The 15577-nt window shown below is 39.6% G+C and overlaps 1 protein-coding gene across 1 annotated transcript; it reads right to left on the minus strand.

The window, feature by feature from the left end:
• Nucleotides 1-214: 214 nt before the first annotated feature.
• Nucleotides 215-15577, minus strand: apobb.1 (apolipoprotein Bb, tandem duplicate 1). The gene is made up of 28 exons (XM_084091407.1): nt 15434-15577; nt 14781-14810; nt 14418-14521; nt 14177-14322; nt 13947-14094; nt 13704-13856; nt 13486-13610; nt 13313-13398; nt 12775-13228; nt 12575-12689; nt 12336-12482; nt 12015-12226; nt 11745-11940; nt 11471-11647; nt 11173-11376; nt 10819-10986; nt 10532-10737; nt 10266-10445; nt 10070-10179; nt 9782-9989; nt 9497-9672; nt 8960-9120; nt 8723-8832; nt 8256-8629; nt 2154-8156; nt 1922-2027; nt 1609-1795; nt 215-1449 (listed from the first exon to the last, which is right to left on the minus strand). Exons 1-28 carry the CDS (start codon nt 15486-15488, stop codon nt 529-531), a joined length of 11262 nt encoding a protein of 3753 aa, XP_083947533.1. The 5' UTR covers nt 15489-15577; the 3' UTR covers nt 215-528.

Consider the following 15577-nt stretch of genomic DNA (forward strand, 5'->3'; position numbering starts at 1 on the left):
TGTGTTTTTGCTCATAATCATACTGTATATATACAGGCAATTTTCTTAAACTGTCCAGGACTGCATTTCTCAAAAGCATTGTAAGTCTAAGTAGATCATAGAACCATTGGCACCAATGGTCTCTAATCAATGCTAATCACAATGCTTTTGAGAAATGCATCCCAGGTCATCAGACTATCATCACTGGAAAAAACAAATGAAAAGATGTATAGTATTGCATAATAAAAGTTCTTTATTTAGCCTCATCCATCATGCCATTAATGTAAGATACAGAGCAAGGACGAAACTATATGTCACAATTGACATTTTTGTACTTTATACCTAGGTTGATATTTGAATAATCATTTATACAAATAGAATAATACAACAGCATACTAATGAGTCATGTATGGCATTAGTGATTGCTTTTTAAACATGTTTGTACTGCACTTCAGTTAAGTGTCCAATGGCTTGAATGTCCATTTAAAAATGTTCATTTCAAAAGATGGTAGTGTTTATTTCATTCACTGTGTGTTCAGAATGACAATTCTACTGGAAAAAAGGGAAAGGAAGCTCAATTTGCTGCATTCCATTATTTGCATTAAGCACTTCCTCAAATGCAGTTGAAATGTATCCAAATAAATGACCTAAGGGAAACAAAATGCCAAATGTAAAGATCCCATCAAGGTCATCTAAAAACTGCAGCAACTTCTTGTAGAAAGTGTTAAGGGGAGCAGCAACAGCTTCTAAGATGTCGGACTTCATGCTGTCCACAAATTCTTGTGCTTTATCAACAACCTCTTGGATCATCTGTCCTAGTTTCTCAAGAAAGACATCAAGGCTTTCCGCTTGCTTCATCACATCTGCCACCATAGCTAGGAGACTTTTCAGCGTACTTCTCACATTTTCTTTAAACTCGGCTACAGTGATGACCTTGCCAGTGGGAAACACCATTTCAACTTTGTTGAAGTCCTCCATGATGGGAGAGAAATATATCTCCAGGTTGTTAGCAAGTTTCTCCAGCATTTCTGCAATTATAGATTTGATTTTCGTGCAGATTTCAGGCAGTGTAGCTTCATCCATTCCAGGCAGTGTGTATTTGGTCTCTCTCAGGAAGTCGATGACAGCATTAATCAGGACCTGGATGTTCTTTTGGTACGTAACAACTACATTTCTGAACAGTTTAGATAGCTCACTGAGCTCTGGGCTGGCCTTGAGAGCATAATTGCGGGCATCTTCATAGACGATTTCAAATTCTCTGACAATCTTAAAAAGTCTTTCACGTGGAATAATGAGGCCATATTTTTCAGCAAATTTTGCAATGCTGAATGAGATATCTGGTAGACTGTCCATCAAGCCTGTGGACATATCACGTGCAGCCTGTAAATTGTAGCTGACCAAAAGTACTTTTTCATCTCCCTTTGGTGCAGCTCTGATGATCAGAATGTCAACATCATCCTGTGGTGCAGACTGCAAAAAAAACACAATGATTACAATATAGACAATCATACAAGTGCAATTATGTAAGTGCAACCAAACAAACAAACAAAACAAAAAAACAGAAAGCAAAAGTTTCTAACATGAATTTATAGCTTGGTTTGAAATTGTAACAAAAGAAATGCCACTTACTGCATAACGGCTGTAGATCCTCGCATTCATCTGGGATGGAATCATTCCTTGAAGCTGGAAGCCAAGGTGGCCAGTTGTCGGTGTAGAAACCGAGGCACTTATACCATCTCTTCGAGCAGCATAGCGAAGGTTTACATCAGTGAATGTTGGGCTGGTGATGTCCACATTCAGAGTATGGCTAGGATCACTAAACCAGAAGTAATAATTAATTAATTCAGTTTTACGAACATAATTTGTTATAAACTAAAGAATACTTGTAGTAAAACAATATTTTTACTTTAATTCAATATAAAGTCTGAAGTTTTTTCATTACCCCATGCGAATAACATTGCTGATGTCCATAGTAAAGTCAGCATGTGTAAGTACAGCATTAGCTCCTATAACCAGGGCTTCATTCTCCATTGTAGTACTCATAGAGCCTGTTTTGTGTGAAAGCAAAAATCAGTTAATCACACCGCCCATTCTTATTTTCTTCTTAGAAAATATTAGTATCATTGAATGATACACATTTATTTATTTATGTATTTGTCTTTGCAGGCACTTACTGTCAAAATCGTACTGCAGCAACACAACTGGTGACGTGGCTGTGGCCTGGAGAACGGTTTTGTAGTCTGGGGCACTACCATCTAGTTTAGCAACAACATCTCTGGTGTACACTGGAGAGATGATTTTTGAGGTGTAATCAAATTTCTGCTTGGGTACACTGAGCTCCACTACCGCCTTCTCAGAGATGCTAAGGTCACCAAAGGTACTTGGTTGAGACAAGTCAATTTTCACATCAGCAGCCAGTGACTTCAGAAGCTCCAGATCAACTGTGGCCTGGCCAGTATGAACTCCCTTTGTGGTAAAACCTCCGATATTTGCTTCGTTCTTGGAAGAAAATTTCAGCATAGCATAAACATGTTCAATAGCTGTCTCCACAGACAGGTTTTCATCCACATCAAATGCCACCTTTGATTCTCCATAATTCATGTTGCCATCGCCAACCGTCTTAAGAGCATATCGCAAACTATTGCCATTCATATAGATGGATTCATCATAATTCAGAGATCCCTTCACGATGCCACGGTCTAGGAATGTTCCATCAATGGTTCCCTTTATGAGAGTCTCAGCGGAGATAAATGTAGAAGTTCCTTCACCTTTCATGGTGTTTTCGGCATTTCCCCTACCAACAAACTTAATAATGGGAATGTCAAAGGTATACTCTATCGTAAAAGTGGAATCCACTTTTGGTTGGGCCTTGGCGTCAACAGTAAGTTGGTGGTTTGCTTTAGCTGTAAGAATAGGTAGGTTAACATTTGCAGCTGTGGTCACAGACAGTGCAGTTTCAAAGTTATCTGGGTTCATAGTTACAGTGCTTTCATGGGTTCCTTCAATGTGGCGATTTTCCAGGAGTACAGAATTGGCTAATTTGAATCCACTTTTAGTGCTCAGACTGCTGGTACCTACAAGCTTTGCCTTCAGTCCCTCAAACTCAGAGGTAGTAATGGCTCCAAATCGAATTACCGGGTTATCCTTCCCATAGATTCCAGCATTAGCATTAAGGCTGAATATAGAGGACTTGAAAGAAACCTCTGATTTTAAATCGCCCAGAGGAGAGACACTAATGAGGCCGAGATCAATAATGGGTGCAGCTTTGCTCTTCTGATAGACAATCTTTGCATTGAGATCAATGACCTGGTCAAAGTTGGTCAACAGATGCTTAAGGCCAGTTTGTTCATATAGGTTGATGTTGCTGATTTCTGGAGTGTCAATAATGGTTGAAAACTGGATAGGTGGAATACTGAACATGACAGTTAGGAATTCCAAATTGGCCTCTCCATTTACTGCTGTGTAAATACCAGCCTCATCTCTGTTGTTGGCAGCTGTAAAGTTGTGACTGTATCTGTATTGGTTGAAGCGAGCAAGTGCCACAGTGCTCAACTTCTGTATGTCCTTATTTATGATGACAGTATAATCATTCTGGAAATCAAACTTGGCAGATTGTTCTACGAAGCTGAGCTTAGTATTAGCCTTGTTCTGGAAATCAAGGACCACCTCAAAGGGATGCACTAAGAAGTTGAATGCACTGGAAAGGGTACCACTGAGCAATCCATCAAACTTTGTGTCATAGTCTGCCTTCATCTCTACCTTCATTTCTCTGAGATTAGCCTTTCCAGAAGCATTCAGCAAGTAAGTGACCTCAGTAGCAGAACCACCTTCAATACGGGCATTAAATTCGATGTAGCTCAGGGCAACACCGTCAGCATTTATTCCGTATTTTATTTTTGAAATTCCACTGTTGCCATCTGTAGACATGGTTATCTGGACTCTTGTTGGAGTAATAATTATAGTTGAGGTACTCTTTATGTTGAAATCATCAGACGTGTCACTCACAGATATTTGACCCTTGGATTCTTCTTCCATGGTCAGAAGGATTTTTAAACCATCCTGCTTAAGTATGAACTCATTAGTGTAAGAATGGTCACTGTTATGTGAGAGCGCAGGAATGCGTAACTTATCAGTATATACTGTTTTAATATTTGCAGACATTCCATCCTCCAGCGCAAAGAAAGCCATGTTAAGAATGTCAGCACTAAAGGGGGCAGTAGTTACCTTCACAGTGCTCTTGGCCGTAGCCTGGGCTGAGAAGCCATAGAGTGACAATGAGGCTTGATGGTCAACAGCTAGGATACTGTGAACGATCTTCAGGGTTTCAGCAACAATCACACGACTCATCTTAGGGATGGCAACCCGAGCTGTGGAATCCAAGCTATATTTAAGGATGTCATATTCAGATGATCCATGTGAGGTAATTTGCCCTGTGAATTGAGGGGTTTCTGCACTTTCAGTAGAGTTTAAGAATTCCATGGTAGTTCTCATGTTGAAAATTGGAATGGTGACTCTAACCTCACCATACAGCTTTCCAAAGCAGGGAATCGTGACCTCATTAGGGACTGCAGGGAGTGTGAATTCTGGGATCTTTAGATCTGAGAATTTGTGCTTAGTAATGTATTTAGGAATTTCAGGGAGGGAGATCTCTGGAAAACTTATCTCTGGCAGTGTGATGGCAGAGATGTCTGGCAGGTAGATAATTCTAAGGTCGCCAAAGATGGCATCAGTAGATTGCACTTCATAGTTGACAATGAAGTTCAATAGGTCTAATAGTCCCTGCCTGATATCATCATACTCTATTCTGATTGGTGGCACAGTGTAATATTGCAGAATAGTAAACTCTGGAAGGTCAATCAATGTAGAAGGGAGGTTGATTTCCAGAAGCTTCTCTAAACTAATTGTTAAGGGGGGTACAACAAGGTCAGTGAGTGGAAAAGTGAAAGATGGGATCTCGAATTCAGTTGTTTTCAGTCTTATTTTGACTCCATCACAGATTAGCTTTAACTCATAGACAAATGCCTGATCTTCAAGGATGTTTCGGATTTCTTCCACAACAGCACTGCATGAGTCTGTTGCAATGTCCACTACATTAGTGTAGATACCAGTCACTTGCTTCAGGGCCTGGAGGATAACCTCTCTGATATCCATGGCCATAATTCTCATCCTGAGGCTTTCTGCAAGTGCCTCAATGTCAATGTTGTCTATAACAAAGTCCTTGAGTTTTTTGACCACATCTGCAACTTTGACTGCTCTCAGCTCCTCAAGGCAAGCACTAAGAGATGACAGAGCATAACTGACAAATTCTCTGATTGCCTCAAGCTTTTGCCGAATCTCAAGTGACAAACTCATGGTGTAAAGATCATTTATTAATTCCTTGATTTTCTGGTTGGCCTCATCCACAAACGCACTGTAGTCAAATGATCTGATATAGCCGATGCAGTGGTTCAGGCAGTTGTTCAAATGCTCAATGATTTCCTTTACCTCTGTTGTTTTCAAGTAGGTGATCGCCTTATCCAGCCGGTCTATGACAGGGATCAGAACAGATTTCAAAGTGCTAGCAAGAGCCTCAACAGTTTGTTCTATATTGAACTTCTTGATTAGCTCATCAACCTTTTTCAGAATTTCTTCAATCTTCTTGTCAACCCCAGATTTCACCAGAATTTCTCTCATGTTGCTGTGGATGGCATTCAACCTGCTTCCTAGTACAGTAAGAAATTGTTTTGCTTTTTCAGCAGTCTTGCTGATTTCCTCTGTAGGGATTTGAGCCACCAAATTGTTTGCATAGTCTCGGAAGCTGGCAGAGGTAACAAAGTTTTTCACATCCTCAATGAACTTTCCTTGGTCAAAGCTATCAGCAAACTGTTTTAGTTCACCCACAATCTCCTCCAGTTTGGATTTAATAGCATACTGTTCCTCAAGATCTTGCAAGATGGCAATGCTACTGCCCTTCACATCAATCTGCTTAATTAAAGTTTCAATAGCCTCAATGACAGTAAAAACTATGTTTTTTACATCATATTTCTCATTGAATGCATTCAATACTTCTGTTAGTCTCTGTATTGCAGTGTCAGATAGTGTGCCACTTGCAATCATTTCCCTCACATATTTTTCTATCTCCTCTACACGAGTGTCCAGTTCAGCGATGAGCTTCAACACAACAGGTTTTAGATTAATCAGAGAGGCCTCCAGGTCATCCATAGTAACTCCATACTTGTCATAGAGAGCAGTCAGGTCCTCGCTGATCTTAACAATTCTCCTCTCCAGATTTAGCTCCTTCACAAAATCACTAATGCACTTGGCCAAGTTCTCAATCTCTGCAATAATATCTTCTCTGTTGATATAATACTGCATGGCTTCAGCCATCCTCAAAATTGTAATTTTCATGTGTTGCAAGTCCACAGGAAACTGCTCAATTAATGGCAGGCTGAAGACAAGACTGTTTTTATCATATTTTAGGAAGGCTGAGAAAAAGTGGTCTTGGTTGTCTGAGTCAACCCTGTTGAAGAGGTTTGTCATGATTGATCCAGACAATTCTAATCCAAGTCTTTCAGGGGTGTTGTAAGCACTCGCATCTTGGCTGAAGATATGGTTGTTAACCTTAGATTTTACTCTCACTGTTGCCTTCTGTTCAGATGGGGTCAGGACAGTGTCAATCTTATTATCAAGGTTGGTTTCAATTGATAGACCATTGTCCAGATTGTGAGTTGTTGAGACTCTGCATTCGTGCGAGTGTGCGAAAGCAAGTGGTTCTACCTTCATAAGAAATTTAGTGTAAGCTTGTGCGCTCTGTTTTCCATACAGATACAAATCACCGTCTGTATTGGCCATGGCATCAACATTGAATCTGAAGGGAACAGCAGTGGCGTGAAAGTTACCGTCAAAGCGTAGGTACTGAGAGTTGAAACGGGCATCACTGCCGAATGTGACTGAAAGTCCAGCAACCTCGATTTCTGTGTTATGACTCATGTGAGATCCCATTAGTTTTCCAGTAGTACCACATTTGGCGGTGGCAACCAGATCTTCATATCTGATCTCATACGTGTGCTTCAGCTCTTCTTCGTCAGAGGCAAGCTTCCAACTGCCAATCAGTTCAGCTGTGTATGGAAGTGCCTTAAACTGAGCATCATTAATCAGTTTGATGTCCAGAACATTCAGTTGATTATTGATTTTCACTGAAGTACTAAATGGCTCAATCTGAAGGGAGAAGTCATGCTCATATGTTCCATCATTGCTAATAGCTTTAGAGGTGAAATCTAACGAGGACAGGGAAGCAGACAGAGAATTTGTATTTTCAATTGTTAGTTCAGCAAATTTACCCTTTGTCTCAACTGACAAGGATAGCTTTGAAGTGTCGAGGGCTCCATTGAATTTGTTCTCAAGTGACAAAGGCTTGTAAGGGCATTTCAGTAAGGTTGTGCCACTCGTGGTCAGGCCATCCCTGGTCAAGGATAAGCTGCTAATATGGGAAGCTGTGTGTTCAACCAGATTTGCGGAGGCATCACCTTTTACATCCAGCCCATTGCCATCTAGTGCTGCTATAAACTGGGAACGGATGACATTTCCAGCGGCAACAGTGTCAGCACTAGTGTCAATCTTAATGTTAACCAAATCAAGACTAGCACTAGCTTCAGCTACATTTTGGATGTTCAGACCGAGAGCCGTTGACCTTGTATCTGACTTCAGAGCAAGCTGAGACCCTTTATAGGTAACTTTAGCGTCATGCATCAGTACACCCTCAAATGCAGTTGTTTTGGATTTGACAGAGAGCTCTCCATTGGCAAATGCTGCTTCAATCGTGTTCTCTGCTTGGAAATGGTCTGAGTCTACTTTCAGTAAGGAATCAATTTTCACCTCTGGCTTGAATGGGAGTAGGATAAGTGACTGCCTGAGAGCAACTTCACCATTCAGAGGACCAGCCTTGACAGAACCCATCAGGTTTCCATCTCCGGAGATCTCATCCACATCAAATCCAACCTGGCCTGTGTGTTCCAGAGAAATCTTCAGACCCAAGGAACTGTTTGCCTCAATCTTGCTGCTTGATTTCATCTTGATCTTTTCAGCAATTGTCATTTCCTCTAAATAAGTAACACTGGCGTCAATGAGCTTGTGATCAAGAGATGATTTAATCTCAACCCTCAAAGATTCTCTGGGTGTGCCTGCTGCTAAAGCTGATCCTAAACATAAGCAGAATAACATTCAAGTAATCAGTATTTCTTTACAGATTTCAGAACATGGTTAGTAAAAATATAGCTGCAAATAAAGATTACAAGTACCTTCTACTTTAAAGGAGAGGAGATCCATTGGGCTTGTTCCAATGACTTCAATCTTGGCAGAATAGCTTGGTTCCTCATTAAGTTCCCTGCCAGCTGAAGCTGTTGCCTCCATGTTGTAGAAGTTGCTGCTCAGCTTGCTGGACACCTCTGCCATTCCCATGAGAGGCAGTGACACAGACAGACTCTCAGGAACAAAGATCTCTGGAAGAGAAATCGTAATAGGAGCAACCTCCAGGCCGATCTCTCGTAATACCAGGTTTGGTGTGGTCAGGGCAGCAGGGAAGTTGAAATCTCCAAGAGATTTCCCACCAAGAGGAATAGGAATAGAGATGGTGTAATAATTCTGGCCAAACTTGTATTTAGCAGCCCCCTCACTGTTAAAAAAAAAAAAATATATATATATTAATGTACTTGTTTCTGCATTTTGAAATGAATTGTTATATTACTTGTTATATATATATACTCACGCATTCAAGAACAGCATCTTAGGGAAAGTGAATTCTGGCAGGGCAGGAATCCTAAAGTCCTGGACATATGGGATGTCAGCAGCAAATTTTTCCAGGTAGGCATTTGAGGCCTAAATGATTATGGATATAGTGTTATATTATAATATAATTTCTATATATTCAATATTTTATGGTTTGCTTTTCCTTATTTGTATGACTTTATAGGTTTGGGGAACTAAGGATTTCATTTGAATATACCTCAACTGATTGGATCAAGACATCACGGATCTTCATACCAGATGTGCCAGTCTGCTGGTCAAGAAGATCATTGACTGTGGCTTTGATGGCATCAACTGGAATAATGTTGTGAATCTCAGTGCTGACATCAGAAGTGACCTCAGCCTCAATCTTCTCCGCATCTAAAAAGAACATGACCATTTTTTAATATAGCAGAGGACTTCCAGTTTATTTGCTGAATTTAAGGAAACGCAATTAAAATTTGTATACGCAAAGACATTTGTATAATCCCAGTAAGTTTACGTTTTTAATGTTTTAAAAAGTTAAAGTTTAAGAGAGTCTAAATAGTTTTATAGGCAGTCACATAAAAGTTACTCATTGAATTTGAAATTAGACATCATCGTCCTTTGGGGCATAACTAATACAATTCAAATTCTCTGAATTCATGAATGAAAGCGAGCCATTTCAAGAATTCAGAATTTGCTTTTATCTGAAATTATAGAGTATCTGGAGATCTTGTCATACTTTCAGTTTTAGAATGAAAGCTTGAAAATTTACCGTATTTCAGAATGACTTTCTGAATAGAAGCCGTCATCTCAGGGAGCCTAAGGTCACTCTCAAGCTCTACTGTAAGGACCTCAGATTTTTGAAGTTTTGCAGTTACTTTAGCATCAGTCTGAAAATTAGGAATGAGCAGCTGAACCTGCAGCATGGCATCCTTCATTGACTCTACCCTAAAAATTGAAGAGAATTTTAAACCCTGAAGTTTATTTGTACAATGTATAATTATCAAAAATATAAGCTGTTATTGTCAGAACATATTTAATATAGATATGTACATACTTAGCAAGGACAACAAGAGATGCTTCAGGTATGTTCTTATTAATGAAGTCAATCTGGATGGAGTGTGTGGCCCTGCTCTGAGTTTCGCGGTCAACGGCATGAACCCGAATTCCAGCTTCAAGGTCATAGTCAGGAACTTGGAGATCAGCCGAGACGCTGTATTTCTGTCTGTCAAATATCAGTTTGGCTGAGCCCTCAAAAGATATTCCTATTATATGGAAAAAGAACAACATTTCAGTTGATGAAGAAGTCTAGACATTTTATTTATTTTGTGAAACAATGCTTTACCTTCTGCCTTCAGACCAAAAGTCACTGTGTCAACCTTGTTTTCATATTCATAGTCGACAGTAGCTGTGTATGCAGAAACCTTGCCAGTTGGGTGGATCTCAATGGCAAATCTAAATACAGGTCAGTATTCACATTTTAGCATTCAAAAAGAAGCAAGAAAACAAACAAACAAAAAACAAACAGGTATTTCCCTTACTTGCTGTCACCAGTTAAGGGGAAATAGGGACTGGCATCACTGGAAAAGGCATTAGAATACTGCAGGGCACTGCAGTACTTAAAACCAGGGAAGAAAGGAGTGCATTTCTTTGCGTTCACATGTTCCATCATGGGTGGAATGGTCTTGGTTTCAGTACCAGTCACTGAGAACAAAGAGTTGCTGTGCAGAGAAAATAAAATTCAGAATTACTATAATGTATCTTTAGAGCAATTTGACACTTTTCTGTGTTAACAGAAACGTCTTACGTCACACTGATGAGTGTAGTTGGAGTTTGGGGTGTGGGAATGGTCATCTTGAACTGCTTGTTGGTTACAGCAACCTTTACACTCAGACCGCTCTCATGGTAGATGTTAGTGTGCATCTCTAGGCCAGACTCGACATATTCAGGTAAGAGAGCCCCAACTTCAGTCACAAACTCAACTCCGGCAGATGGCATGAAAGCCATCTCACTCTGTGTGAATAGACAAAGAAATGGGTTAATTAGGTATAGCTTGTAAAACTCTAGTTTAAATAAAAAAAGTTAGACCCATACCATGTCACGGGCCAATTTAAGTCCTCCCTTCACTCCTGGAGTAAAAGTACCAGACAGGGCAATTCTTAATGGAACTCCGGTACCAGTAGGTAGATAAAACTCATTGTCCATGAAGACGTAGTGAAGGAAAAGGTTGTTGTTTACACTTGAGAAAAGGGTCCTTATGAACTGTAAAACAAATCATTCACTTGTTTATATTTATATATATATATATATATATATATATATATATAATATTTATGACCATGAAAGTACACTTAGACCTTTGACCATGATCCTTCTTCATTATTGTGGTGTTTTAGAGCATGGCAGATTTGCTAAGCACTAATATTTGTTTTAACGCAGTGCACTTACATCAGTAGGGAACATCTTTAAGAGTCTCTCAGTCAGAAAAGTAGCAGAGTAGGCCATGCTCTCCATATCCTTGGTTTTGAGATAACCCAGTTCAGCACCCAGAAGCCTCAGGTAGATCATAGCCTCTGGATTATCCTGAACCTTCAGTTTCTGGATAAGCTTGTTCACATTATTGCTTATTTCCTTGACGATGTTCTCGGGGACCTAGAGTGAGAAGGGTACATGAGTGATACACCAAAACAAAGAGAATGACATCAATGTTGCAAAATGTGGAAATTCATTCATCAATTTGAAAGACCTTTTGTGTCTTTATGTTATTCCATAGGCTTGGGAACATGCGCTGCATAATGTCATTGCCATTGAACACGCTGTCAGCTGCATAGTTAAAGGTCTTCTGCATGGTGTCACGGAAGAATCCATCAATACCAATCAGGGCATCAACAGTGGGTTCCAGTCCCTTACCATTCAATCCAATCTGTAAGTAAGAACAAAAAATAATTTAGTTATTTTAAATTATAAATTTAGATTATTTAAAGAAGGGGGAAATTTAAGAATGCACAATAATCCTGTACCTCAAACATGTCTATGTCATTTCCGAAAGCATTCATGGTCATCTCCAGGATTACTTCATTGGGCAGAAGTTCTTTAGACTCGAAGATCACATTTCCCTCTAGAGATCCAATCTTGTAATTGCGAGAGTATTTAGTTGGATCTGTGACAGATCTGATCTCATTTCCTTGAAGGGCATTTAGAATCTTTTCTCTAAGTCTGAGAAGTAGAAGAGAAATTAGATACAGTTTTTATACTCAAAAATGTTAAAATGCATTAAGAGTTCTACTAACTCCTTAGTCTCTGGTGCTGTGGAGCTCAGGATGTTGCTGATATGAGAGTTAACAAAGCTCATAGCCTGACAGTTTTCATTGTTAGGCAGAGCAGCGACCAGCTGAGCCAGTTCAGAGGGCTGAGGGTCCTTCATCACAATGAGATAGGCAGCAATACGCTTCGGTATCGGAGCAGCAGCATCAAAAATGACCTGCATTAGCACCTCTCTGCCCTGTTAGAAATATAGCAAGTTTAATGTTAGCCAAACATAAATACTTTATATTTACTTATTATTATATTTAATATTTTGAATTGTTTCAATTAGTTAATATATAGTTTACCTCTTCAGGGACAGAAGTTAGTCTAAAAGCTTGAATAGCAGCTTGCTGGACCTCAGGGGATGCAGCAGGTTGGTTTATGCATTGGATAAACGCTGATTTCAGAGCAGGGCTTGCGGCTCCGACAGCAACAGCCATGTTTCCAATGATCTACGAGATTTCAAGTACAAATTTCTATATCCACATATCAGCTGTTATTTTTAACTTGGTGAATCATGCTTAATGGAAAAGGTTGAACGTACCCTCAGGGACAAGTACACATGTTCCTGGTCCCCTGTGCAGTCGCCAATCTGTTCAAGGGCATAATCAGCGACTGCCTTGATCTCTGGGGTGACACTTCCTTCAATTTTATAGAGTCTTGGATAAGACAAATTAATGAAAGTTTAAATTCACACATAGATCAAACAACATGATTATTGTTGAGTTGTCCTTGTTTTCTCACCTCCTGACAGCATTGCTGAGGCCATAGTAAATGGGCTTACTAGCCTTGATCTTGGCAATCTCTAGCATTTCCTTGACAATGTCTCCAGATGGGTTGGGCACCATTCCCATGGCATACACTGCAGCATCAATTTCTACTGAGGAACTGTCAAAGGTCTTGAGAACCCCCAAGATGGCGCTGGTGCATTCTGGTGTGCCACACTGGAACAACGCCTGGTACACCAAGGGGCGAGAAATCTCCAGGGCCTCAGGTAGACCAGCGCTCAGGCTTTCAGCATTCATTTTGCGCACTGTAGCGATAAGCTTGTGAGCCAGGTGGGCTCTATTCTGTCCATTGTTGGTCTCAGAAAGGCCAGCCAGTTCCCTTAGAACAGACAGCATGGCTTCTTTATCCTGAATCGGATGGACTGTGCCAATGCTGCCGTCGAGGTGCAGGGTCTTCATTTTGGCTACATCTATAGATGGGTAAACCAAGAGATCAGGATTACATCTGCTCACTCTAAATGCATCCTAATTTAAGTGTCTTTATGATTGCTTACCATGCTCAAAGATTCTGTCGTTGTGCACAGACACTCCCACCAGAGTCAAGACTTGCTTTCCTACATTAGTAACTCCATACTTTCCTCTGTTGATAATCATAATGAATTAGCAGAGAAATAAAACAAATGATGAGTCAAAAATTAAAAACACATGTAGTTGTTAATGAACTCACTTGTAAGAGAAAGGCACAAGCATGTGGTTTTCAGTGCAGGAAGCAGATGTCATATGCTTCTGTGCATTATCAAACTTGTAGTTGCAGGTCTGGCTGCTCCTGATGAGCTGAGCAAGTGGGTAGTGCTGTGTGATGAAAAAGAAAGCAAACACATTATTGAAACCATCAGATGACCAGCACACAGTCATTTTGTCTTATTCAAAGACTGGATGACTTACCATGCCTGTGATAAGGGCCAGGGGACTGGTGTGGTCCTTGATAGGCCTGAAATTGTCACATTTAGACAAGTCTCTGTTGAGGGTGACATCAGTGGCAATGTCCTCTCTGGCGTTCACGGAGTAGCCTGTCTTGCACACACCGTAGATGGTGGGCTGGTTTTGGGGAAAAGTTGTAATGGATTAGTAAATGTATATCAGTCTTTTAACAAATGTAAACTGAATGTTTCAGAGTTAATGACTGACCATTCTCCTGTTTCTGTCCTCCTCCAGCACAGGCACTGCAAGGGCAGAGATTAGACCCCTCTTGATGTTTAAAATGTTGACTGGTTCATCATCCTCTGGAAACAACTTGATGTCATCGTCTCCCTCAACGGTGAACTTCAGTGGGTTCCTGAGAATTGAGAGGTCAGTGTTTATTTAACGCGATCAGTTTCTTCTTATCTGCTCGGTGTAGAGTGCCTTGATAAACATACTTCTCCATGGCAGCCTTGAAAGCATCTGCACCAGCAGATGGCCCAAAGATAGGAGTTCCTCCATCATCAAAATCGGTCGCCTCACTCAGTGTGCACTCTGTAGTGCGCACGATGAAGCTACATGTGCGAGGGACCTCAATCTCAACCTGTTTAAAAGAGAATATGTATGAAATTTTAAGTTTTGTTCAAAATAAAAATAAGAAACAAAATATAGAAATATTGACAGCGTCGACATTTATACCTTGCATCTGGCCTTGGGACCATTGATTGCTCCATTCAGGGCATTTAGAGACTCTGTTTCGTAGGTGTATTCATACTTGTGAAAGCTCTTGTACCTTTTGGCCACTAGGGGAGCACAAGTCACATCTTAAAAATCTAGTATACAGTACTACATGACTCACAACATTAGATTGCTTTTCCTAAATGAAGTGATAAATTATGAAGAAAATGAGCAGATTCTACTGTTAAAGTAACTCACAACCTAAAGATTATGGATTTCTTATTTGTTTTATTCCTGATAAAGAGCACTAGATAATATATACTGTATATAATTTCTTATAGACCATTTATATTTTACTAAAAATGTTAATAGTTTAGCACTTACAAAGGCATGGAAATTCCTCGTCTTGAGCATCTAAAGTGAAAAACAACCAGGAGTATTATACACACAAAAAATTACCATTACCATATAATAATATTACATTTTATTCATTAAAGGGATAGTAGACACAAAAATCACCCTCACCCTCAAGTTGTTCCAAACACACACAAAATATATTTTGAAGAATGTCAGCAACCAAACAGGTTACCCATATTCGTCAAAATATCTTCTTTTGTTTTCACTTGAGGGTAAGTAAATGATGACAAAATGTTCATTTTTGGGTGAACTATCCTAACAACAATAGATAAATATATTCAAAAACACCAAGAATAACTAGCGAATAAACACAAGACAGCAACAGAAACACTATTTTGTTTCATAGTTATCATCTATGATTTTTTGTTTAATACTGACATACAAAAATATTTTATACTATTTTCCATTGTATAAAAACAAATGAGTATGATCAGAACTGAAACATAAAACATAATACTTATACGTATATAATCAAATATTTATTTTATTTAACCTTTATTTAACCAGGAGAGACATTTAAGAATGAATTCTTATTTACAACAACAGCCTGGCAAATATATTATTAAAAAAGTACATTATTAAACAAATTCCACCAGTCACAAATCATCAGTAGTACTTACTTATCACGGCTATTGCACACAGAAGCAGCAAAAGGCAGAGCTTATTGTCCCCCATGATGGGTTCGGTAAAGCTCTTTCCTTAAGACCGTTGTGAATTCAGATGGAATCTGCTGTATTACCGCTGTCTAAGACCTTATATATTAA

The sequence above is a fragment of the Abramis brama genome, assembly GCF_963993115.1.
Source record: "Abramis brama genome assembly, chromosome: 18".
Lineage (NCBI taxonomy): Eukaryota > Metazoa > Chordata > Actinopteri > Cypriniformes > Leuciscidae > Abramis > Abramis brama.

Coding starts and splice junctions, on each gene's coding strand:
- apobb.1 (XM_084091407.1), bottom strand. CDS start 15,488: ATGGGGGACAATAAGCTCTGCCTTTTGCTGCTTCTGTGTGCAATAGCC. Junction 12,227..12,335: donor TAACTTCTGTCCCTGAAGAG/GTAAACTATATA, acceptor TATTTCTAACAG/GGCAGAGAGGTGCTAATGCA. Junction 11,648..11,744: donor ATGACATAGACATGTTTGAG/GTACAGGATTAT, acceptor TCTTACTTACAG/ATTGGATTGAATGGTAAGGG.